The 25,379-nt window shown below is 35.7% G+C and overlaps 1 protein-coding gene across 8 annotated transcripts in view; it reads right to left on the bottom strand.

Annotated features, from left to right (window-relative positions):
• LOC149086369 (uncharacterized) overlaps window positions 1-25,379 on the bottom strand; it is a 139,408-nt gene that overhangs the window by 28,018 nt on the left and 86,011 nt on the right. For 7 of the 8 annotated variants that reach the window (XR_016195717.1, XM_089254879.1, XM_089254888.1 and 4 more), the window contains 2 exons: window positions 22,529-22,575; window positions 1,209-1,372 (listed from right to left, as the gene is read on the bottom strand). Coding sequence is in view for 7 of the 8 variants with exons in the window: in XM_089254879.1 (XP_089111005.1) it covers window positions 1,209-1,372; window positions 22,529-22,575 (211 nt within the window). In the remaining variant the exon portion in view is untranslated. The remainder of the gene's footprint in view (window positions 1-1,208; window positions 1,373-22,528; window positions 22,576-25,379) is intronic. The other variant, XM_089254896.1, reaches the window with a different exon arrangement.

Genomic DNA, 25,379 nt, shown 5'->3' with positions numbered 1-25,379 from the left:
GGTGTTTCAGGCTTTTGACACCTTGTTTGAAAGAGCGGCTGTCATAAAATTTTTCACACCAGTCTAAGATGATTTTTGCTTACTGAGGGCACTATTAGCTGTCTGAAACCACAGCACTTCAAATGGGCTAAAAATTTTCTATAAGTTTTCAATTTTTTCATACTCTGAAAGAAATTGTTGCGAAATGGGAGAGAATTTAGGAAGAATCAACATGACTTTTGGCGATTAAGCACTCATTATTTGGTGAGATTGGCGATCTGACACTCGTTATTTAACAAAGTTTCTAAATAAGCATTCGTAATTCGGCGGAAATGCACTTTTTACTCCCGGAATGAAAATTTTTTTCACGAAACATCGGGATTTACAGATCGACTACAGTAATTTCTGTTGCTTCCAGTGGCAACTTTTTTTTAAACGGCAACTGACTTGCATTTGCGCTTTAAAGCTGAAAGACCATTGCAAACCATCTTCAGTTACACGATCATGGATAATATTGGAATTTTGCAATGGAAAGGCAGATAGTTTAAATAAGGTGATAGTTCATGTACAGTGGAATAAAACACGCTCTTCGAAAGAATCGTTTTGCGGCAAGCAGGAACAAAAATTTCTTGGCGTCCTTTCTGAAATTCCGGGAATACTGAAGCAAAATTTGCTATTTGGCGCAGAAAAATACGAAAACACTATTGGCAGAGGATGGCGCAAGATGTTAATTTTGGAGCAGAGTTCCCACCCCCTGAATATCTGTCCACAACTCTCTTCAATACACGCAGCAAATTATGAAGGCATGTAAGATTTTTAAGAATGACAGTCCTTCGAGGCCACTTTCAGAAGCAGTGTACAAAACGTAATTTACACATAAGTTCTGATGTAAATAAATCAAGGTGAACCACATGGTTTTACTGCATTGCCATCCCTTTTTTTGAATGGATTTGTTCACATTTTACTGTTCAATGCCAGAGTAATCATTTTTACCTCTTTGTTGAGTATTGTCCACATTACGTCCCCCCCAAAATAACCTTGAAAATGATTTCAATTTCACTGTGCGAAGTTGTTCCAACTGTTCATCTTCCCTTTGAGCTTTGGCAATTTCTTTATAATCAAGAGAAGAAAATTCGATTGAACTGATACGGGAAAAAGGATCAGAAACATTTTCAGTACCAAAACAAAGTTAAGGAATGTAAGAATTTGAACAAATGTACCATATTTACCTCTTTATTAGAGTATGATATCGGTATTGATGATAAGACGTTATCAATTGATTCCTCATCTTCCATTTCCAGAAAACCCTTTTTGCTAGCTAAGATTTTGCTGTAAGGTAAGAACGATACTTGTTTCACTGTTCCGAATGAACTGAAGAGTGTCTTGATTTCTTCTGAAAAAAAGTTGTTGCCAATAATTTTATTAATATCTCACTAACATATTTGTGACAGTGGGCTATATCGCCTTCTAAGGGTGATGGAAGGGTCCAGGGGACAGTAGAAGCTTGGGGTTTAGTATAGGATCCTACGGGTTGGCTTTAGTTGAAGGGCGCAATGAAAAGGAAAAAAATTGAAAAGGGGGCAACGTAAAAGTTTGGGAAACTATGCTCTAGTGAATTCATACATAAATCTCAAACATAAACCAAACAGTTTTCAGGCTGAATGCTTCACTATATAATAAGCAAGCAAAACTATTATTTTTAAGATTATTTTTGAGTTTTTTAAATTAATCTTAAAAATAAGTTTTGCATACTTTATATATATATTAGCTTCTACCGTCCCCTGGACCCTTTCATCACCCCTAGAAGGTGATATAGCCCACTGTCAAAAATATGTTAGTGCGATATACAGTAAAACCTCGATAAGTCGTCACCTCAAGTTATCGAAAAATTATGACGGCTTAAGCAGAGTTCCGTCAGATTTAATGTGCAATGTTATGAAAATCGTATAAATTTAAAGTAATATGACATTTATTAAAGTATGAATCAAAATAACAATATTAATAAAATTTATAGATTTTGCCACAGAAGAAGTGCAATTTCCCGCGATTTCTCGTGATCTCATAATTTTTCGGGCCTCTACATTAAAACCAAAAATATTTGACCTCAATGGAAGCCAGTAATTTATTTTGGAATGGGGAATGCTGTGTTAACGCATGGGCCCAACGGGCTCTCTCAAGTACAAAAAGACCCCCCCATGATGATAAGATCTGGTTACAATTTTCAGTAGTTCAAATCCCCAGATATGAACATTATTGAACATATCTGGGATGCCTTGCAACGTGCTGTTCAGAAGAGATCTCCACCCCCTCTTACTCCTACGGATTTAAGGACAGCCCTGCAGAATTCATGGTGTCAATTACCTCCAGCACTACTTCAAACATTAGTCGAGTCCATGCCACCTCGTGTTGCGGCACTTCTGCGTGCTCGCGGGGGCCCTACACGATTTTAGACAGGTGAACCAGTTCCTTTGGCTCTTCAGTGTATATGATGTATATCAATTGTCACCGTACCACACCCCTACCTTCAAGAGAATATCTCCACCTATGGCTGTGGACTGGGAAAAGTGGGAGTACTATTTTACAGGGGGGGGGGGGAAATAATACTGTCCTTGGAAGAAGGAGAAAATAAACCAGTTCTGAAATTGTTTGGTTTTCGAGAGAAAAATTTGTAAAAATATACATTTTCCTTTTTTTACGCACAACATACACCTCATGCAAAAAAAACACACATTTACTCCTTTACCCAGAAACACGGGGGGGGGGGGGGGGGAATGACAAAGTCCATTTCGGAGCAGCAAGCTTTTGACACCTTGTTTGAAAGAGAGGCTGTCATAAAATTTTTCACACCAGTCTATTTAATATGATTTTTGCTTACTGAGGACACTATTTGCTGTCTTGAACAGCAGCACTTCAAATGAGCTAAAAATTTTCCATAAGTTTTTATACTCACAAAGAAATTGTTGCAAAATGGGGGAATTCACGGAACATCTGGATTTGACGCAATGATGATCGACTACAGTAATTTCTGCTGCTTCCAGTGACGACTTTTTTTTAAACGGCAACTGACTCGCATTTGCACTTTAAAGCTGAAAGACCATTGCAAACTATCTTCAGTTACACAATCACAGATATTATCGGGGTTTTGCGATAGAAAGGCAGAGATAGTTTAAATAAGGCGTACAGTGGAATATATATATAAAACACGCTCTTAGAAAGAATCGTTTTGCGGTAAGCAGGAACAAAAAATTTTTGGAGTCCTTTCCGAAATTCCGGGCATACGAAGCATAATTAGCTATTTGGCGCAGAAAAATACGAAAACACTATTGGAGCAGGATGGCGCAAGATGTTAATTTTGGCGCAGTGTTCCTACCCCTGGAAACAGTATAATCTTGGCCTCCCCCCCCCCCCCGTAATTTTTAACAGAAAAATAGACTCAGCGGCCTCCCCCGGTAAATTTCCCATGAACCTTCTAAGCACCAACGTGGCGTTTTTTCGCGCCAAGGAATCGCCGTTTTGTGGTAGTCAATTCAAGATGGCTGACAAAGGGCACATAAAAAATTACAAAAAAATTATAATTTATAATATGAATTAACCTAATATGCGGCAATATGCGAAAATCGATAGAAATATACCGGGAAATACGGAAAATTAGGATCAAATGAACACAAAAATCGAAAATGAACACAAAAATCAACAACATACAGGGTTTATAAATGCGGTTGATACAGAGTTAATGGATGCTGCTGTCAGGGCTACCTATTTTAGCGCGAGAAAAAGTCGCCACGTTAGTGCCGACTCCTACAGTAATTTTCAACAAACAAAAACGGTGAATTCGCCCCCACCCGGGACACCCAAATTACCATGGCCGTAATACAATTGTTTTTTCTGGAGGGGAAACGTAATTTTACTGCCTCTTGACTATGAAATTCGACAATTTTACAAAGGAATTTTTATTGCCTTTTCTTAAATATACCATTACATCAAAAACGCTGTCCAAGGCATTGCCCCCCCCCCCCGCTTTTTGATCTGATCACGGTATGTAGCAATCCGGGTCGCAAGTACGAACAAAAATTTACTATCGCTCGGGGCCGGTATCCACTCTTTTTAACAGAAAAAGAGTAAACTCGGCACCTTTCCTTGTTTAACACCCGTGGAACCAGACCCCCGCCCTCTCCTATTGTGGTCATAACAGAGACTCGAGACAAACGTTTTAATAACTTCCGAGGTCTAAAAATGGGATTTTTTTTACACAACATCAAGAATGGCACGCAAGATGTCGATATTTGTTGGGGGCAGAGCGTACTGACTGAGCTGAAGAAAAACAATGATCGAAACGAAAAAAAAAGATCATTTTCGTTCATCAAAAATACGGCCGGCAATCAAAAGGGAGAAACAAATCGAATCCCGACATACATCCATGCGAAAAAAACAGACATCTCACCTATAGATTCTGAACATTGTTCAGCGGTTGTCAAAAAAGCGAATAGAATGCTTGGTCTTATTTTCAAAAAGGTCTCTTCGCGTTCTCCTAAAGTCATTCTTCCGCTTTTTCGAGGCTTAGTTCTTCCTGGACTGGAGTATGCTGTAAGGTTTTGGAGACCATACCTACAGAGGGACATAGACTTGATTGAAGGGGTGCAGAGAAGAGCTACGCGTGTCCTTATTGGCACACAGGCCTTGAGTTATGAAGAGAGACTTCATTTTTTGAATATGTTTACATTGGATGAACGCAGGAGTCGAGGAGATATGATCGAAGTGTTCAAAATTTTCAATGGGATGGATAGGATGGACCATGAACTTTTAGTACACCGCCAATCAACTGCTTTTACAAGGGGACACCAGTATCGATTGGTGAGGGACAATGCAAGGTTATGGTGTCGCAGGGAATTTTTCTCTAATAGGGTTGTTAATAAATGGAATAGCTTACCCCCGGAGGTAGTAAATTGTAACACAATTGACACGTTTAATACGATAAACATGTTGGGGTAAATCGAGAAGCTATCCATTCTTAGAATAAGACAACCATAAGTATTCTTTATGGGCATTGTATAATATTTTATCATGTGTATATATTGTTTATAATTTGTGTTAATTGCATTTTTAATGGGGTTGCTGTATTTTTGAAACATATGACATCCATATTTTTATGGGCATCTTTTTATCAGCCACCTCGTTGGGCATTTTGCCTGTTGTGGCGTTGTATTTGTATTGAGAAAAAACCAGTCGATATATCCGTGCCGATTTGCATACAGCGTTGGAACAACCGTTTTCCCGCACGTGTATGGAGGGGGGAAAAAAAGGAAAACAATCCAACAATATTAAGTCAACAATCAGTATCGTGAAGATGCTTTAAATTAAGTTACAGCCAGAAGCGGATAAAGATCAGTTGACGGCCCGGGCACCAAAAAAAAAAAAAAATTAATATTAGGCCCTTTAAATTAGGAAAAAAGTGTAAAGTAGAGGCCAAAGGCGCGCTCGGTGTGCCCACCGTTAAATCCGCCTCTATTTACGGCTCACATTAACTGAGTTTTTATCAGCCTGATGACCAATTTTCATCTGATTTGGAAACCCAGGGGTCAGCACGGATCATGGCCTCAAAATTAGTGAAAATAGTGACCAAAATGTTTGAAAAAGTGACCAAATAGTGACCGAAATGTTTAAAAGTGACCAAAATATTTTTAGAGAGAGAGACCAAATGGACAAAGAATTTTTATTACCAAATTGAATGAATTGAAATTGAATTTAGTTTTAACTTTACATTTCAATAGAACTCATTGAAATTGCTTTTTTTACATAATAGCGTGAAATAATTGAATCAAACTCAAACGCATTCTGCTAACCAGAAAAGTTTTGAATAACTTATCAAATTTATCAACAACTATGTGTGAGAGAATAACTACATTACATCCTTTTTAAGTAACAGCAGCAATGCCTTCCCCCATGTTGCTTTCCACAACCCATCTTAAAATCAATTTAAGCAGGAAAAACTTCAAAGCGGGAAAATTTTTTCCCTTTCAAAGAAGGGAAAAAAATGAAATAACACAAAATTTGATGAGAGAATTTGTCCCATCTACATTCCAGTGGATTTTTCATTCATATTATGCTATGAATGACAGTATACAAAATGTACTCAAATGTTTTTAACTAGTACAAATTTGATTTACATACCTAGGCTTGAATAATATGTTCCAACAAATTTTAAGAAATTTACTTAATGATTAAAAACCATAAAATTAAATTTTTAACATTTTAAATTATTAAATTAAAAAATTACTTAAATTACTGAATTATAAATTATTTAACTTATTAAATTGAATAAAATATTTAAATTATTAAATTGAATAAAGTATTCAAATTATTAAATTAACTAAATTATTTTAATTATTATATGTTGAGGGAGGGGCAATCCACCCTCCCCCCAGCGTCAATGGCAGAGCCTACTGATGTATACATAGAAGCAACGTAAGATCTTCGGGTCGCTCCCCCCTGAAAGGGGGAGGTCCAGGGCATCTCCGGCAAAACCAATATTTATTGATACGTCAAAGATATATATGATGTATATCAATTGTCATCGTGCCACACCCCTAAGACCTTAAAGTATCTCCCCCTATGGCTGGACTGAGAAAAGTGGGCGAGTACTATTTTACAGGCGGGGCACCAAAATAATACTGTCCTTGGGTGAGGGAGAAAATAAACCAGTTTTGAAATTGTTTGCTTTTCGAGAGAAAAATTTGTAAAAATATATATTTTCCCTTTTTTTACACACAACATACACCCGTGCAAAAAAAAAACACATTTACTCCTTTACCCAGAAACACAGGGGTGGGAAGTCCATTTCGGAGCAGCTTTGAAGCAGCAAAATTCAGGATTCGGAGCAGCAAATTCAGGATTTGGAACAGCAAAATATAGGATTCGGATCAGTTTGGTAGCAGCAAAATATAGGATTTGGAGCAGATATTTATTGGAGCAGGGAAATTAACAAGAATATTTTCGTTAACCCTCATCCCTTCTCAAAATAAAACTGCACTGTCTTTTGCTATCAAAAATCTTTTCATCAGCTTGTTTTTGGTGTTTCAGGCTTTTGACACCTTGTTTGAAAGAGAGGCTGTCATAAAATTTTTCACACCAGTCTATTTAAGATGATTTTTGCTTACTGAGGGCACTATTTGCTGTCTTGAACAGCAGCACTTCAAATGAGCAAAAAATTTTCTATAAGTTTTTTATACTCTGAAAGAAATTGTTACAAAATGGGGGAGAATTTCGGAAGAATCAACATGACGTTTGGCGATTAAGTACGCATTATTTGGCGAGATTAGCGATCTGACACTCGTTATTCGGCAAAGTTTCTAAATTAACATTCGTAATTCGGCGAAAACACACTTTTTACTTCCGGAATGGAAATTTTTTTCACGAAACATCTGGATTTGACGCAATGACGATCGACTACAGTAATTTCTACTGCTTCCAGTGGAGACTTTTTTTAAACGGCAACTGACTCGCATTTGCAATTTAAAGCTGAAAGACCATTGCAAACTATCTTCAGTTGCACAATCACGTTGCACAATCGGGGTTTCACGATGGAAAGGCCGACAGTTTAAATAAGGCGTACAGTGGAATATATATATAAAACACGCTCTTAGAAAGAATCGTTTCACGGTAAGCAGGAGCAAAAAATTTTTGGCGTCCTTTAAGAAATTCTGGACATACGAAGCAAAATTAACTATTTGGCGCAGAAAAATACGAAAACACTATTGGAGCATTGTTAATTTTGGCGCAGTGTTCCTACCCCTGGAAACAGTATAATTTTGGCCTCCCCCCATAATTTTTAACAGAAAAAAAGACTCAGCGGCCTTCCCCGGTAAATTTCCCATGACCCTTGTAAGCACCAACGTGGCGCCAAGGAATCGCCGTTTTGCGGTAGTCAATTCAAGATGGCTGACAAAGGGCACATAAAAAATTACAAAAAATATATAATTTATAATATGAATTAACCTAATATGCGGCAATATGCGAAAATCGATAGAAATATACCGGGAAATACGGAAAATTAGGATCAAATGAACACAAAAATCGAAAATGAACACAAAAATCGAAAATCAACAACATACAGGGTTTATAAATTCTTTCAATTAGAATATATAATTTTTTGTATTCTGTGAATTTTTTTGCTAAAAACCAATTTGGTTTTCTAAAGGGACGAGGTGCTGAAAATGCCCTTTTGGCCTTTTCGAAATTTATTTATAATGGCATTGACAAGAACAAATTTACTGTTGCAATATTTTTAGATATTTCAAAGGCTTTTGACAATGTGAACCATTATATTCTCATTCAAAAACTTAATTCAGCTGGTATTCGGGGTCATATTTTAAATTGGTTCACTTCATATTTATATAATAGAGAACAAAGAGTCAAAATACAGGATAATTTCAGTAATTATGTCCATATAAATAGAGGAGTCCCACAAGGATCTATATTGGGTCCTTTACTTTTTCTGATTTTCATTAATGATCTTTGTAATTTAGAATTTGACGGTTCCATGATCACTTATGCCGATGATTCTGTTTTAATGTATTCGTGTGATGATCTTGACAGACTTAAGAATCATATTAACCACGATCTAATATTAATTCAAAAATGGTTCTGTGCTAATGATTTAAAATTAAATTTACAGAAGACAAAATACGTTAATTTCAATCTTATGCAATCTGATTTACATCTTAATCTAAAATTTCATACCCTCACTTGTGATTTTCAACCTCATTGTCATTGCGATCCAATTCAAGAAGTAAATAGTATTAAATACTTGGGTTTAAATGTAGACAGCAATTTAAAATGGAAATCTCATGTTCATGAACTACTTAAAAAACTTAGTTTTGTTTTATATAATTTTTATTATATAAGTAAGAAAGTTTCCGCTAATTTCTTAAAAGACCTTTACTATGCTTGGTTTTATTCACTTATAAATTATGGTGTAATTATATGGGGTGGTGATTATAAAACTAATTTATTGCCTTTATTTTCAATACAAAAAAAGAGTTTTCAAAACTTTGAATCGGGGTCAGCCTCATTCCTCTACAATTTTTAGAAATCTTAATCTACTTCCTTTACGCCATAATGCTATTTTTCGTATTATTCTGTTCTTAAACCGTAATAAAGGCTTATGCAGTTTAAAAGATAATGTTTCCGAGCGAAGACCTCATATGATTTACCGTATTCCTACTTTTAGGAAAGAAATTTTTCGTAAACATTTTTATTATTTAGCTCCGAAATTATGTAATTCACTACCGCTAGAAATACAAAATATACCCACACACGCAGCATTTAAAAAATCATTATTCAAATTATTAATTTCAATAGACGATGTAGACTCTTATTTTGACCTTTAGGAGGAGCAATAAAATTTATTCAATTTAGCTTTGCCACTTTAATTATGCATATTTTTTCAATAAAAAAAATTTTGTTCTTGTTTGTGTTTGTCTATGTATGTGCGAGTTTAGTTTAATTTTTTTCCTCATATATTTTTTATCTATAATGTTTTGTTTTATTTTACATTTGAAAGGGAAAAATTTTTCCCTTTCAAAGGAGGAAAAAAAAAATGAAATAACACAAAATTTGATGAGAGAATTTGTCCCATCTACATTCCAGTGGATTTTTCATTCATGTTATGCTATGAATGACAGTATACAAAATGTACTGAAACTTTTTTAACTAGTACAAATTTGATTTACATACCTAGGTTTGTATAATACGTTTCAACAAAATTTAAAGAATTTACTATAATGATTTAAAAAAAAAAAACTTTAAAATTACATTTTTAACAATATCATTTCAAATTATTAAATTAAAATATTACTTAAATTACTGAATTGTAGGCCTATATAAATAAATTATTTAAATTATTAAATTAACTAAATTATTTAAATTATTAAATTAACTAAATTATTTTAATTATTAAATTAACTAAATTATTTTAATTATTAAATTAACTAAATTATTTTAATTATTAAATTAACTAAATTATTTTAATTATTAAATTAACTAAATTATTTTAATTATTAAATTAACTAAATTATTTTAATTATTAAATTAACTAAATTATTTTAACTGTTATATGTTGAGGGAGGGCAATCCACCCTCCCCCCTAGCGTCAATGGCAGAGCCTACTGATGTATACATGATGTATATCAATTGTCATCTGCCGCACCTCTAAGACCTTCAAGTCTATCTGCACCTATGGCTGGACTGGGAAGGGTGGGTGGGTAGGCCAACTCTTTTACAGGCGGAGGGGGCTCCAAAATAATACTGCCCTTGGGTGAGGGAGAAAATAAATCAGTTTTGAAATTGTTTGGTTTTTGAGAGAAAAATTTGTAAATATATATTTTTCTTTTTTTTTTACACACAACATACAACCCTGCAAAAAAAAAAAAACATTTACTACTTTACCCAGAAACAATATAATTTTGCCCCCCCCCATAATTTTTAACAGAAAAAGACTCCGCGGTCTTCCCCGGTAAATTTCCCATGAATCTTGTAAGCACCAACGCGGCGACTTTTTTCCATGCCAACCAATCGCCGTTTTGCGGCGGTCAATTCAAGATGGCTAACAAAGGGCACATAAAATTACAAAAAAAAATATAATTTATAATATGAATCAATCTAATACGCGGCAATATGCAAAAATCGATAGAAATATATCGGGAATACGGAAAATTAGGATAAAATGAACACAAAAATCGAATCAACGACATACAGGGTTTATAAATATAGTTGATACAGTTTATGGATGCTGCTGTCAGGGTTACCTATTTTAACGGGAAAAAAATCGCCACGTTAGCTCTGACTCCTCCTGTAATTTTCATAGAACAAAAACAGTGAATTCGCCCCCCTCCCGATTTACTATGGCCATAGTACAATATTTTTTTCTGGAGGGGAAATGTAATTATACTGCCCCTTAACTGTGAAATTCGATAATTTTGCAAAGGAATTTTTATTGCCTTTTCTTAAATATACCATTCCATCAAAAATTCAGTTCGAGACATTGTTCCCCCCCCCCCCCAGTTTTGGATTTGATCACGGTATGTAGCAACCTGGGCCACAAGTACGAACGAAAATTTACAGGGTTCTCAGCAAAATCTGCTTGATCATTTCCCTGACCAAAAGCGTGTACACTGTAACGCACATAATAATTCTAAACCATCCAATATCACTCTAAATTATCATCCCCCCCTCGTATTCATGGGGGTTGCATTCCGGTGGTGGGAAAAATACGGGAAATCTGAGAGTAACTGAAAACATTGTTTTATTTGTTTATCTCATTTCCTGAACATGATGAGAAGAGCAGGATGACGCAAAAGTATAAGGGAATAAGAGAATGTAAAAGAGGGTGCAGCGATTGATTGTTGGTGATGTTTTCTGAAAGAACATTGCGATTTCTGTTCGTTGTTTCTTCTTCATATCATCAAGTATGTTGGAGTGTGTTGACAAGACTTCCTCTACCAATTTTTCTATATGTGAAGAATGTACCATAGAGGGATCTATATCATGAAAATAATCTATCACTGATTTCAACTTCCGAAGCCCTCCCCTATGTTACTCATGGTGAACTTGTATTTTACTTCTTTATTTTGATTCGTCTGGTACCGCTTGTTTCATGAGCAATCAACTGCATTGATTCTTCCTCTGAATTGCTATTAATTAGCTGTTCGACTTCTCTTCTATATCCATATCATTGAACCCTTCTCCATCCACCTGTTTCGCTAACACGACAATGTCTTTTATAATATTTTTAGTTGGCTCAGTAAAAACGGTTGTGTCCTGGAGTGCACATTGTGGCCAAAGATCAATCCAACCGAGTTGAGATTGTTTCCCTCTTTTGCAGAAATTTCATTGATATATATATATGCTCGAATAGCTTTCTTATTCGCTGCCATGGTTCTAGTGATGACAGTAATGGCATTAGTGATAGCGCAATTCTTCCATACCTTCAAGATATTTTCTGCATTTGCATGCACAATCATCTTCATTGAGTGACATGCATAGTGAGCCTTTAATGCTCGCATTACCCCCGATCAAGGGGCTAAATGATAGATGTTGTATTAAAAGACATAACAGACTTCCACACCATCAACTTTGAACTGACATCTGGGTGTCCAAGAGTTTTATTCAATATCAAAAGAACTTTGAATGGCATGTCTTCACTCTAAAGGTACTACCAGACTTTTGGAATGAAACATTGTTAAACCAATCCAAAAAAAGTGTTTTCGTAGTCCAAGCTTTTCTAATGTTCATTAAAAACACTGTGCGTGAGATTTAACTTATCCTTTCCCTTCAATGCTCACGGATTCATATATTTAAAAATGATGGTCAGCTTCACCATGTACCCATACGCATTTGCACAAACAACATAGTAAGTCTAATTTAAAACCAGGAGCTCGTTTTCTTCATGGGTGATAAATGTTTTCTGCGACTTTTTCTTCCAAAATAGTGCAGTTTCATCAGCGTTAAACATCTGCCGAGGTGAATATCAATTCTCTTCAATAATTTTCTACAAAGTCTTTGGAAATTTTCTAGCTGCCTCCTGGTCAGCAGTGGCTTGATTGCCAGTGATTTTTACATTGTGTAATCCAAATCGTTTCCTAAACCAATGTAATCAACTTTTACTTGCATAAAATTCTGATGAAAGAGATGCGTTTCACTACCCCTTCACTTTATAGAAGAATAAATTAATCTTTTCGCTATTACCCATTATAATATTATGATCAATTGGACTACCTTCTTTGTGGCAGAAGACTGCTACAAAGAAGGTCTGCTACTAAACTTTTTAGCAAAAAAATCCTGCATTTTCGGTATGAGAAGCATGTGGATTGCATAGGCAATGCAAAGTTTTCACTGCCACAGGTGCAGCTACACCCATGGCTGACCGAATTTCAATTCCCTTTTCTTGATATATCTCACTGTAGATTCCGTAATGGCGAGCCACGGCAGCAATCGACTTACTTTCGCCAAGCATAGCCAATATATTCAATTTTTCTTATAAAGTTTTCACTTCTTTTTCTCCTTTCAGAGCATTATCGGTAGCACTAGACAAATGAGCAATCCCAAACACGCACAACTCAAATCTTGTAAACAAAACATGTGAATGACGATTGCTAAGCACTGCTGAAAAAAAAAAAAAAAAAAACCAGCAAATACAGGAACCACGAATACGGGGAGAGCCGAATGTATAACATTTTGTGATAATATACCATTGAAAAGCACATTACAGACAGAATGTTAATATTTTGCCACCAAATCAAATTGTGTATATGATCTTGCACACAATACCAGTTTCCATGGAAATCTCACAGATCAAATCATTCTTCAACATAAAAAAGGTTAAAGGTTCTCTACCCACAGGCAGGAAAAAAAAAAAAAAAAAAGCATCAGGATAAATGTGTTTTCAGAAGAGATAGAAAAGAACTGGTATTGGCTTTGTTTTCAACAATGGAAAGGAGAGTCTCTCCTCTTTAGGCAGATACCATCATCTATTTACTCAGAGGGCAGATTGTTTCTTGGCCAACATTATACAAATACAACGCCAAAACAGGCAAAATGCCCAACGAGGTGGTTGAGAAAAAGATGCCCATAAAAATATGGATGTCATATTTAAAAAATACAGCAATGCAATTAATAAAAATTATAAACAATATATACACGTGGTAAAATATTATACAATGCCCATAAAGAATACTTATGGTTGTCTTATTCTAAGTAGGGGTAAATCTAGAAGCTATCCAAACATGTTTATAATATTTCTTTTTAAACGTGTCAATTGTGTTACAATTTACTACCTCCGGGGGTAAGCTATTCCATTTATTAACAACCCTATTAGAGAAAAATTCCCTGCAATACCATAACCTTGCATTGTCCCTCATCAATCGAGACTGGTGTCCCCTTGTAAAAGGAGTCGATTGGCAGCGTACTAAGAGTTTATGGTCCATCCTATCCATCCCATTGAAAATTTTGAACACTTCGATCATATCTCCTCGACGCCTGCGTTCATCCAATGTAAACATATTCAAAAAATGAAGTCTCTCTTCATAACTCAAACCCCCGTGCGCCAATAAGGACACGCGTAACTCTTCTCTGCACCCCTTCAACCAAGTCTATGTCCCTCTGTAGGTATGGTCTCCAAAACCTTACAGCATACTCCAATCCAGGACGAACTAAGCCTCAAAAAAGCGGAAGAATGACTTTAGGAGAACGCGAAGAGACCTTTTTGAAAATGACACAAAGCATTCTATTCGCTTTTTTGACCACTGCTGAACAATGTTCAGAAAACCTAAGCTGCTCGTCAATGAGAATTCCCAAATCGGTGACCCTAGTTGCATCATGGATAGTGACACAATTCAACTCGTAAGAGAACCGTGGGTTGTTCGAACCAAAATGAGCGACCATGCACTTATCAATGCTAAACGTCATGCTCCATTCATTTGCCCATGCTGCAATCCTGTTTAAGTTGGTCTGGAGCAACTCCCTATCGCTTTGATTCCCGATTACCCCCATTAGCTTCACATAATCTGCGAATTTGCTAGTAATCCCATCGATACCCTGATCGAGTTTATCGATAAAAAGTGAAAAGAGTATGGGGCCAAGGACGCTTCCTTCAGGAACTCCACTTGTGACGCCTGTCAAACCAGAGAATTCCCCGTTCACCATAATTTGTTGCGACCTATCTCTTAATCCCGATTCTATCGAATTCAGCAAGTTACCCTCAATTCCAATCTCGTGTAAATGCTAGTTTGAGGGGGGAAAAAAGGCACCATGAATAGTCCGCAGCGGTATATAACCCACATGAGAAAATTTCATTTATCAATATAAAATCGTTCTCAAGGAGGAGGTGGGGGGAGGGTGTTGTTCAACACGGTTTTGTAGAGAAAATGCAATTTTTGTACCGGCATCCACTCAATCTATAAATAAAAAAATATATATATGTTTTTGTTAATAAATTTTTAACGTACTTATAACGAATGAAACCTCTCTCGGAAAAAAAATAAAGCCGTAGATAAGACGCAGCGGTTTATCTGCACTAAAGCCACTTGAAAGTTAAGACTCTTCTCATGCAACTTCGACCCACAATAAGAAATTCATTTCCGACGTTTTGTTTTTATTTCAACATAATTTTTTTAAACGTATAATCTACGGACTATACGCAGCAGAATAGGTAGGTTAATTGGAGCTTCCATGCAAGTATGGAAATAAAGTAGTGTACCTCACATATTCAAAACAAGGAAGGGTGGGGGCAGCAGCAAAACCATTTCGCATAAGACAAATTTCGGATATGTATCTTCGAGTATTTGAAATGAGGTTTTCTGAAGCTGATGAAATATAGAATTAAATGTATGTTATGGTAAATGTGTGTGTGTGCTCGCATTGAATCAGTAAAGCATATCGGTAATACATAATTACCAATCGTCTCTGTAAGTTTTATAAATTTCGCAACATTACCAGCACGATTATGCACAATTCCTTTTAGACCCTGTATGCACAAACGTGCGGGTTGCTTCTTTTCACTTCAGAGAAAAAAAAACAACCCCTTCCCAATGCCGTCTTAACGCATGGGCCGACCCGGGAGCAGCCTGGGAGCCTCAAGAATAGAGGGGCCTCACGAAAATGAGATCTAATTAAAATTTTCTAGAATTTACTAGGTAGGGCCTCAGATAAACCACTTGGCGCGGGAAGCCCATGATACTCTTAAGACGGCCCTGCCCCTAGCATGCTTTCGTAGCAGGGCCGTAGCGTGCTTTCTCGGGCAGTCTTTTCTTGGAGTGTCCTCGAAATGGTTATGCTCAGAAAAAGGAGGAGTTACAAGCGCCTCTCCCCCCCATTTGGCTCGTTTCAACTGCCTAAGTTGTAAAAAAAACATAAAATTTTGAGGCAAGTTAAATAGCAGTAATCCCATTCTAGAAGTTTTTCTGACTTCTTCGTCCCTTAATATCCAACCAAGTGGTGTGCGGGCGGATGGGGACGATCACCACGTCAAGAGTCTGATGATATGGTAGAATGAATCTATCCCGTATTTTACGGGACAGTAATGACTAGCAAAAAATTACTGACACATCACTCTGGATTTTCGCCTGAGGGAGGGGGGCGCTGACTACTGTTTTTGCACCGGGCGCCACTAGGTCTAAGACCGGCCCTGGTGTCGAGCCCTGAATACAGCAACCCAATTCAGAATGCAATTGATAAAAATTATAAACAATATACAACCTCTGACAATAAAGTTCAGTGAATGAAGTCAGAACGGCCGATCTACCAACACTGGTCCATATCATCTGGTCCTGGTGTTTTGCTTGTACATACATTTCTTAGAAGATTTAGGACCTCCATGTCTTCTACTTGAATATCGTTGAGGGGTTTATTACCCCATGCAACACCCATATATCGAATATCATTATCTCCATTAAAAACCGACGTGAAAAAGTCATTGAAAGCATTACACATGCCTACATTGCTCATTGCTCTCAAACCTAGGGCCTCCTATCAAGGGGGGGGGGAGGGGGCAACTGTCCCCTTACATCCATTATTGATGTATCAAAAAAATGATTTTTGGTCAGAGCCAATGTCATCAGCCAACCTAGATTCAACTTCCTTTTTCCTATCCCTTATCGCTTTCTTCAACAATCTTCCTTTATCGGTAAACAATGATAGGTCACCTTGCCCACTTTTATACTTTCTGAATGCTCTTTTCTTTTCAAGATAAAGGTTACGCAAGCTATCCGTAAACCATAGAGAGTACGATGTATAAACACGCTTTTTTCGAACAAAGGGTATGACGTCATGCAAAACAGAGGACAGCTGTGTACTAAATTCTTCCCATTGACTTACCACCCCTACTGATTCCAACCGGTCTTTGAAAACTTTCGCGCACCACCTTAAGAAAATCTCTTTCATACTGATCTCTAGATGAAAGGTTCTCCCAATCAATACCTGGGTAATTGAAATCCCCTAGTACGAGAACCCTCTAACACTTACATATGTAGGAAATTTCATCATGCAATTTGGCGATGTAGTTTGGATCCTTATTCGGTGGATTGTAACAAACCCCAACAATAAGTTTATGACGTCTTTTGTTCTCAAGCTCAACCCATATAGTTTCAATATCACTTCACATTACACTCTCTAGCCTTTAAACATGATTTCACATATATCAACACTCCACCCCCTTTCCTATCAGATCTATTTCTAAAAAAAAGTATCGTATCCTGAGATGTGTAAGAAAGATTCATCCCCATCGTTTGCCGAAGATTCTGTAATGGATAAAGATCCAGGCTCTCCAAAACTATCATAGTTTCTAAAAAAATCTTTCTCATTATCCAAGCTCCTGGCATTTATTAGCACAAATTTTAATTTGCCCAGTGATTTAATGTCAATCGAGAAGCCATCCGAGTCAGAGGTGGGTAATTCCCTGTCAGTACTGTTGTGATTATCGTTAACTAACCCGCATTCCCAACTACGTGGTCTGGGAGTAAAAAACCTGACCTAAGACTGTCTTAAACCTCCCAGACCCCCCCCCCCCCCTCTTATTTAGATGGATCCCATCCGAACGAACCCACCTATTGGTAAATACAGGAAGCTCCAAGAACGTGACTTCAAGTGAGGAGCAAATGTTCTTCAGGCCTATATTGAATTGGTGGATCCTATTCCTATATCCCCTACTACCCTTTGGCAGCACTGGAATCACTGCCACATCTGAACCCTCCTCCCTAGCATATAATATATAATAGTAAATCCCGGTACTCTGACAGAGACTCACTAATATTCGCTTCTACCCGATTTGTTCCCACCCACAGAATCACCCGCAAGGGCAACTTTCGGCGATGAAAAACGTCTCAAACATTGCAAATCTTCCCCCAGGAAGACAACAGCGCTCGAAACCCCGAAAATCCCTACACACTCTGTTTCCAAGTTCCCTAATCATGAAATCGCTTATGATTAAACCCCTATCACTATCCCCCTCTACCTCATCCATGACCACTCATTCGCCCTCTAAACCGTTGTTGTTTGTGGAGATTGCTTTTTCATCAACAGGTGACTCGACGACCAGTGGCTTCGTTATAACCGGGCCCTCTAGCATCCTAACTTTTTCCTGTAAAGCTTCGACCTCGAGTTCCAGCCTTGCCCTATCCAAGCACCCTTTACAATTGAAACTATCAGCTACTATACCTCTAGACCAGGGAAACCTCCCGTTGCAAGCTCTACACTACACTAGTCGAGGTAGAAGCATACTAACACTATTGCTAAAGCTAGATAATAAAAATAATTAAAAATAGGAAAATGAGAAACGTTGACAGGAAATTAAAATAATGTAGAATACAAAATATACGTAAGAGATACATGATACGTAATCATACATGTTAATATTAAAAGTTTAAGAGAAAATTTTTAATCAATGGATGGTATATGTATCAAAACTAAAATATATTCGTTCGATTTTATTCATTTGACAGAAATTTTTTTAAGTAATTTATTTCTATGATACCAATTTGGATCTTGATATTCTATTGATATATCAAGCACATGACCATTCTCCGATTGAATTTATAAATGAACTAAAACCAATTTTAATCAAAATAAAGTAAATGAATGCAATCTCCTTTGGTGATTTCAATATCAGTATAATGAAATTAAACTATGAAACCAAAGAATTAACTGGCATGCTAGCAGAAAATTAATGAATTAAAGTAAAATCTCTCGTTAAGTCGTCACTCATGTTAAGTCATAATTTTTCTTCAGGCCCTTCCAGCTTTCATAGACAACACTGTTATTAAACCCTCGTTTACTTGTCACTAATTTCGATTAATTCATCACTATGAAAAAGTTTGAGAAAGAGAAACAAACTATTTTTATGGCCCTCATTAAAAAAGAGCTTGTTAACCATTTAAAAACCAAACTATGAACAAAATCACTTATTGTTTTGAAATCTGGAATTCAGGGTCCTTTTGTATGCCTATACATAGATTAACTTTGAAGAAAAATTTTTTTTCTTTGTTTTTCACCTAATTGGGAGAGGTGAAAGCGGAAGATAAAAACCAAAGATCAATAGATAAAAAACAGTTACAGGGCTCCCACTCAAAAAATGAGAAAAAGTAGGAAAATGCAGGACTAAAAAGTAGGATGGGGAGGGTAACCCCCCCCTTAGACAACATAATCATAACATAATGGGAAAAAAAATTTCTAAAAAAAATTTTTGCAAAAAAAATTTTAAAAAAAATTTAATTTTGAATTAACTTTTTTTTTTTTTTCATAGCACTATTTCAGTTTCCTATAAGATTGACTCAAGCCAAAGCAAAATGATAAATGACTTCGTTAAACCAATTTTTGGCCAAAACAGTGCACTAGCAACCACAGCTAAGTCTTTGCTGTCTCATATATATATATTACATTCTTTTTTGGAGTCTTCTAAAGTGCAGAGCTTGTCAACTCTCTTCGACAATGCACAACAAATTTTAAAGACATACATTTTTTAGGAATGACGCTCCTTCGAGACCACTTTCAAAAGCACAGTGCAAAATGTATAGATTACAAGATCCGATGTAAATAAGGCAAGATGAACCAGATAGTTTTACTACGTTGTTCATCATTTATTAAAAATTTTACTGTTTTGTTCACATTTTACTGTTCAATGCCATGTCATTTTTGACAAATGAAGCACTTCTATTTCTAGCTCTTTGCTGAGCACATTGCAAATATCGTTTATGCCTTTTCATGCCTTAAAAATACAGAAGACAACTGAATGCTATTGGGTAGCAGCAGAATCACCAAACCTAGAATAGGCCTATGTATCCAACTGCTTTGAAATGCAAACTGTTGTTTCACCTATTTGCACCGTAATTTTGAATGATGAATGTTATTTACTGTCCAAGACCATGAAGTAATAAATACAAAATTATTTTTCCATCCAGACAAAAGTTTTTAATGACTAACCTACTTGTTGAACCCTCAAACTAAGCAAATGAAAAATTAACCAACCAAATGGTCCACATACACCCTCCCCCCACAAATAACCTTAAAAATGATACAATTTCTGCTTTGGCAAAATCATTAATTGCATTCTCCAACATTTGTAATATTTGACAATATATCAATGATTTCCTGCTCAATTAAATCAATTACACAAATTTTGTTGATAGAATTTGGTAAAAAAATAGGAAAAGTAGGACAAAAACTAGAAAGTAGGACAAGTGGGAGCCCTGCAGTTATGAAATTGAACAACAATAATAAGCTGACAGCGTCCAGGGGTGCAAGTGCCCCTCATCCATTTCGGAGAAGCAAATTTCATTTTTGGAGCAGAAATTTTGAAAATGGAGCAGAATTAAACACGAACTATATCTGAAACATAAGGAGTAATTTTTCTGTGAAATGCCAAAAGTTTTGCCAAAAATGGTTGAAACAAATAATTCTAAATAAATTTCCTTCACAAATTAAAATTTATTTCATTTTTTTCTGAATTATCTTATCTGTCACTAATAAAACGTGCATTACTGAAATGACGAATAAAAATTACTCTTTTCAAATTAAGCAACATGCATACTGAAAACCTAGGCAGCAAGAATTTCTGCTACTTGAACACCAAAATCTTATTCCTCCTGATATAGCAAAAAAGTGCATGCAGAATATAATAAGAGTTTCTGTGGAAAAAAAAAAAAAAAAGGCTTCTCACAGAATTTAAAGGAATTATTAAATTTAAAACAAAGAGAGAGAGAGAGAGAGAGAGAGAGAGAAATATAAATACCTTATTTATATTTACTTAAACAATTTTTCAACCTAATAGCATGTTAATAGATTACGAGTCGCTTTCAAAAATACAGCATCTCTCAATGACAATTTTTTTTCTCAAATTTTTCATGCCCTTGAACATAAGATTTTGTACGTCGTATTCCATTAAAGCATTGGATGGACAAATTTTTCAATGTTCGAACAGACTTTTATTTATTTGTTAACAATGAACTCTCTTTCACTGTCTGCGTTACCATCTGCTAAAGATAAAAAAGCCTTCACCAAAACTGGCAAAATTTTGGGCTGCTTTCAAGGTTACAAAGTTTGAATGAATCTTTGGATTGTAGTGCAACCCATTCATCACGCATAATCAATAGTTCTGTTCGTGATACAATGTTAAACAACATCCCAGCAATACGTGAGGGAGTAATGTACCATCCCAGCAATGCACGAGAGGGAGTGCGAAAAACAAGAAAGGGTGCAATTCTCTCCAACATGTTTTGGAAAGGTAGGACGTTAATATAAAAAAGGTATCTCACAGAAGTTATGTAAAATGAGCATGCTCCTAGTACAAACTCCTTCCTGTGACTCTTGTTAAGAGCATGCCCCTCCCCCACCAATGCAGTGGCGGACCGAGCGGCCATATTTGGCGCCGCTCTAGGAGGGGTGCCAAATGGAGTTGAAAGGGTGAAAAAAGGTTTGTCGACCAAAAAAGCGTGGTGAGTAGCGCCAAAAAAAAAAGAGGTTCTGCATGGGTAGAGATTTTTTTCCTCTTGAGCCAGCCCTGTTTGCCAAATTCGGATTTTCGCGATGTGAATTGTTATGATCGGCAACCGCCGACGATAACCACACGACCGCATAGTGGCTAGATGACAAAACTATGAATATTTTGGCTGGAGTTTTTACAGACCCTATTTTTTAAAACGACCCCCCCGAAAAATTTCGGTAATTTAAACGAGTAAACCAATCCCCTTTTCGCGATATGTCGTCTTTGGACACAGGTTGGCAGCCGCAAGATTAGAAGTTTCTCCTGCCCCCCCCCCCCGTATCTTTTTCAGTGTCTCGGAAAGAACGCGTGCCATGAACAAAATTTTCATGCTCCTTTTTGCTAAATTAAGGGTATTTGATGCACTACAGTGCATTAGCGGTACCTCAGCGAACCACAAACAAGAATTCTTGCAAATGCACACCGTGTAGCAAGAGAGCCGTTTCGGCGCAGTTTGGCGCAGCTCTTGCACCCCTGCAGTGTCTCATAATTCATACTCTTAGAAAAAATATATAAACCCGGAATTAGAGGAATTGCTTACAATTAGTTTTAATTCTGGAATTAAGTAGTGTGTAGAAGATCTTGTGAAAAAAATGGGACAACATAAAATCATACATTGAATGTATAAACAAACAAAATCAAGACCTAAAATTAGAAAACCTGAAGAAATGAAGGACCTGAAAGTCAGAGTGAATGAGATGGAAAATAAAAGTCTGAAAAATATTGATACAGAAAATGTCCTGGAAATCGTTGAGAAGATAAAATAGATGTACAGGAGATTACTGAAATAGAGACTCTACCAGGATCATAAGAATTACAGATGAGGAAGACCTCGGAAAATATGTAATGATGAACAATAAATACAACCCAATGGACCATCAACAAAAGCAACCTTTTCTGGAGGAAATAAGTGATATAGTTCCGTTTTTAAATATCAATAAACAATTCAATATCTTGATTATTTTTATCCCAATAACTTATTTGAAACAAGGAATGTCTGTACTGAATATCAATAATTTTGTTTACCCTCTGTAGCTTTTTCTTCTATTCCACTGATAAACAGTTTCCTCTTCCTGTATAAAAGAAAAATTCAAATTCAATATATTTTGAATTCTAAATAAACAAAACATATAGCCTACTTTAGATTTAATTAACCCTTTCCTCACCAGATCGTGGCCAGCTGCTCTGTCTCAATATGAATCTCAACACTAATCAATGCATGCAAAACTAATTATTCGAAAGAATAAAACAGAGTCATTTTACTGAAACTTACTGATATCAGACCTGCTAAACCCCTTGAAAATGCAAAGATCATGTAATTTTCTCAAAAAAATCACACAATTTTCTGTAAAAATCCTGCAAACTTACCATAATTTCCCATCCATAATCCGCAGAGTAAAAGGCAGATAAAGATTTTGAAATGTAAAATTAACAAAATATGTGTACATTTTTATGACTGCACAGATGCAACATTTTCTCTGAAAATCACTAACACTTTTCTCAATTTCTCAAGATTTCATTAAAGGGGGAATAAAATTTACTCATGTAGATTACAGGGCATTTTTTTTTGTAAAGTAGCAAAATGCCAATGTGAAACTTATTGCAGTAAAATATACACTTTCACATGCGTGAAATATTCATGGGTATAAAATATAAGATCTGTCAACTTTTGGAATCCAGAAATACTGAGATTCCCCTGGAGTGGCCCCTGCAGACCCAATAAATGAAATTGGGCCATTCCATTTCAAATCACCCGGCAAAATGCCAAAATGACACCCATAGTCTCAGATTTCAATGATTTTTTTAAAATTTGTTGCATTTACCAAGTTAACCGTGTGAAATATTATTTGCATATCTCTAAAACTTTTTGAGAAAAAAAATGTTGAAATTTATCAAAAACTGATGCAGATGACTTTTCTGAGGCTCAATTTTTAAGCTTGAGAAAATAAATCCTAACTGTTTCTATTTTCAATATATTCAAGTGAAATTTTCACTAAAGTCTTCACAAAAACATACAGAATATGAATAAAAATAATTCATCCACTTACATTTGAAATTTACATGAAAAAAAATTATGTAAACTTCGTTTTTGTGGAATTTTTCATTAGAAAAAATACAATTTTTCAAACGTATTTTTAGACCAGAGGCACAGCAGTTACCAAAACAACTTTTATTTTAAATTTCTCCTAAATATATGAAGTAAAATACTGGAGGAAAAAAATAATGGTTTTTTGACCGTTAATATGTTTATTCTGGCTCGCAACACAAAATTCATCGAAATAAGGCTGGATCGTTCCGATTTCAAATCATTCAACTAGATACTGAAATGCAACCCATCATCCCGGATTCCAATTATTATTTTTTATTTATTGCTTCTACCATGCAAAGTTTCATGTACATATCTCAAAAACGCTTTGCGAAAAAAAAATGTTTTTAACCTCACGAATGATGTCTCTTAGGCTAACTCCCATTCAAGCAATATTATTTGTGAAAATATATCATAACTTTGCAGATTTTCAACATATTCAAATGAAATTTCCACTAAAATTCTCACAAAAAATGCAGATTATGACTAGGAAAGAAAATTTAAACCTTTGCATTAAAAAATTAGATTGCAAAAAAATCGTTGAAATTTAATTTTTGATTCTTTTTACAATAAAAACACAATGGTTCACCTTTGCTATTTCATTTACAAAAGCTCTCCTGCTTTTCGCACAGCATATTCAGTGACATTGAACGCTTCAGATTTTTTTCCTTGTTCCCCTTTCTTAAAGCAGGGGCAGAGTTAAAATTGGCAGTTTTACCCTTGTTGTGATAGTTTAAGTTGAGCCTTATTTCTAATTAACTTTATCAAAATAATCATATTTGCTTTCTGTTTAATATCTTCATTAAGTGTGCTTTGAGATTCATTTTCTGGTAATTCTTCAAAACTTTACCATGGTTCGTACTCTTCCAACGAAAAAAAATTCAAGGACTATTCAAGCACTTTTCAAGGTAAAACTTAAAAATTCAAGGACTTTTTCTACAAACGCATATTTTTCACATGAATAGGCGCATATTTAATTTTTATTAAAAATTTCAGAGAGATTACATTTCTACTTACTTTATTTCACATCATCCGTAATAAATAAAGGAGGCCACATACACATATTCAATGTGTCATATGTTTTGTATGATATATATATAAGGGCATAACACAGTTCCTGCCTGTCAGTTTCCTCATTGAAACGTAGTTTAGTCTCTAAATATTGCAATTAATTTTCTTTTAAAGACTAAAAAAAGACCTCTTTTCAAGATCCAAAAAGATTAGATTGTTTCTTTCATTAATTCTGAATTTATTTCATCAATGCTGAAAAATTCTTTCGTTAATGCTGAAATAATTTCTTTCATTAATTCTGGATTTTTTTCAATTCTGGAATTATTTCTTTCATTAATTTTGGAATAATTGCTTTCTACAATTCTGGATTTGTTTCTTTCGCTAATGTTGAAATTCTTTCTTTCATTAACCCTTCGACAGTTACGCATATTCAGATAAATCCTTTGAAAATGGGCAGAGCCTGTTCAGGAAAGACGTTGCTTTCCCCCATTCTCACCAGCAGGTAGCCGGATTTTCGGTGATTGGGGATCCTCCCATCGCAACAATACCTCAACAACATGAATAGGCCTATTGTAGGTTAGCCACAATGGCCTCACTGAGTGTTTAAATGTTTATGAAACCTAGGAAATCAGTTTCCCCTGATTTCTTAGAGAAACATGAGAAATTATAATTTTCACCAATTTCTTTCTATTTTTTGGATGCATGCAAAAATATTAATTATTTTAGTTGAAAGATAATCATAAATAATTATTACATGAAAATCTCGAGCGTCAACGTTTG

This window comes from Pholcus phalangioides, unplaced genomic scaffold (assembly GCF_987345545.1).
Source record: "Pholcus phalangioides strain wild (caught in Gottingen) unplaced genomic scaffold, Ppha-v1.0 ptg000004l_1, whole genome shotgun sequence".
NCBI lineage: Eukaryota > Metazoa > Arthropoda > Arachnida > Araneae > Pholcidae > Pholcus > Pholcus phalangioides.
This window is presented reverse-complemented; position numbering and strand designations above follow the sequence as displayed.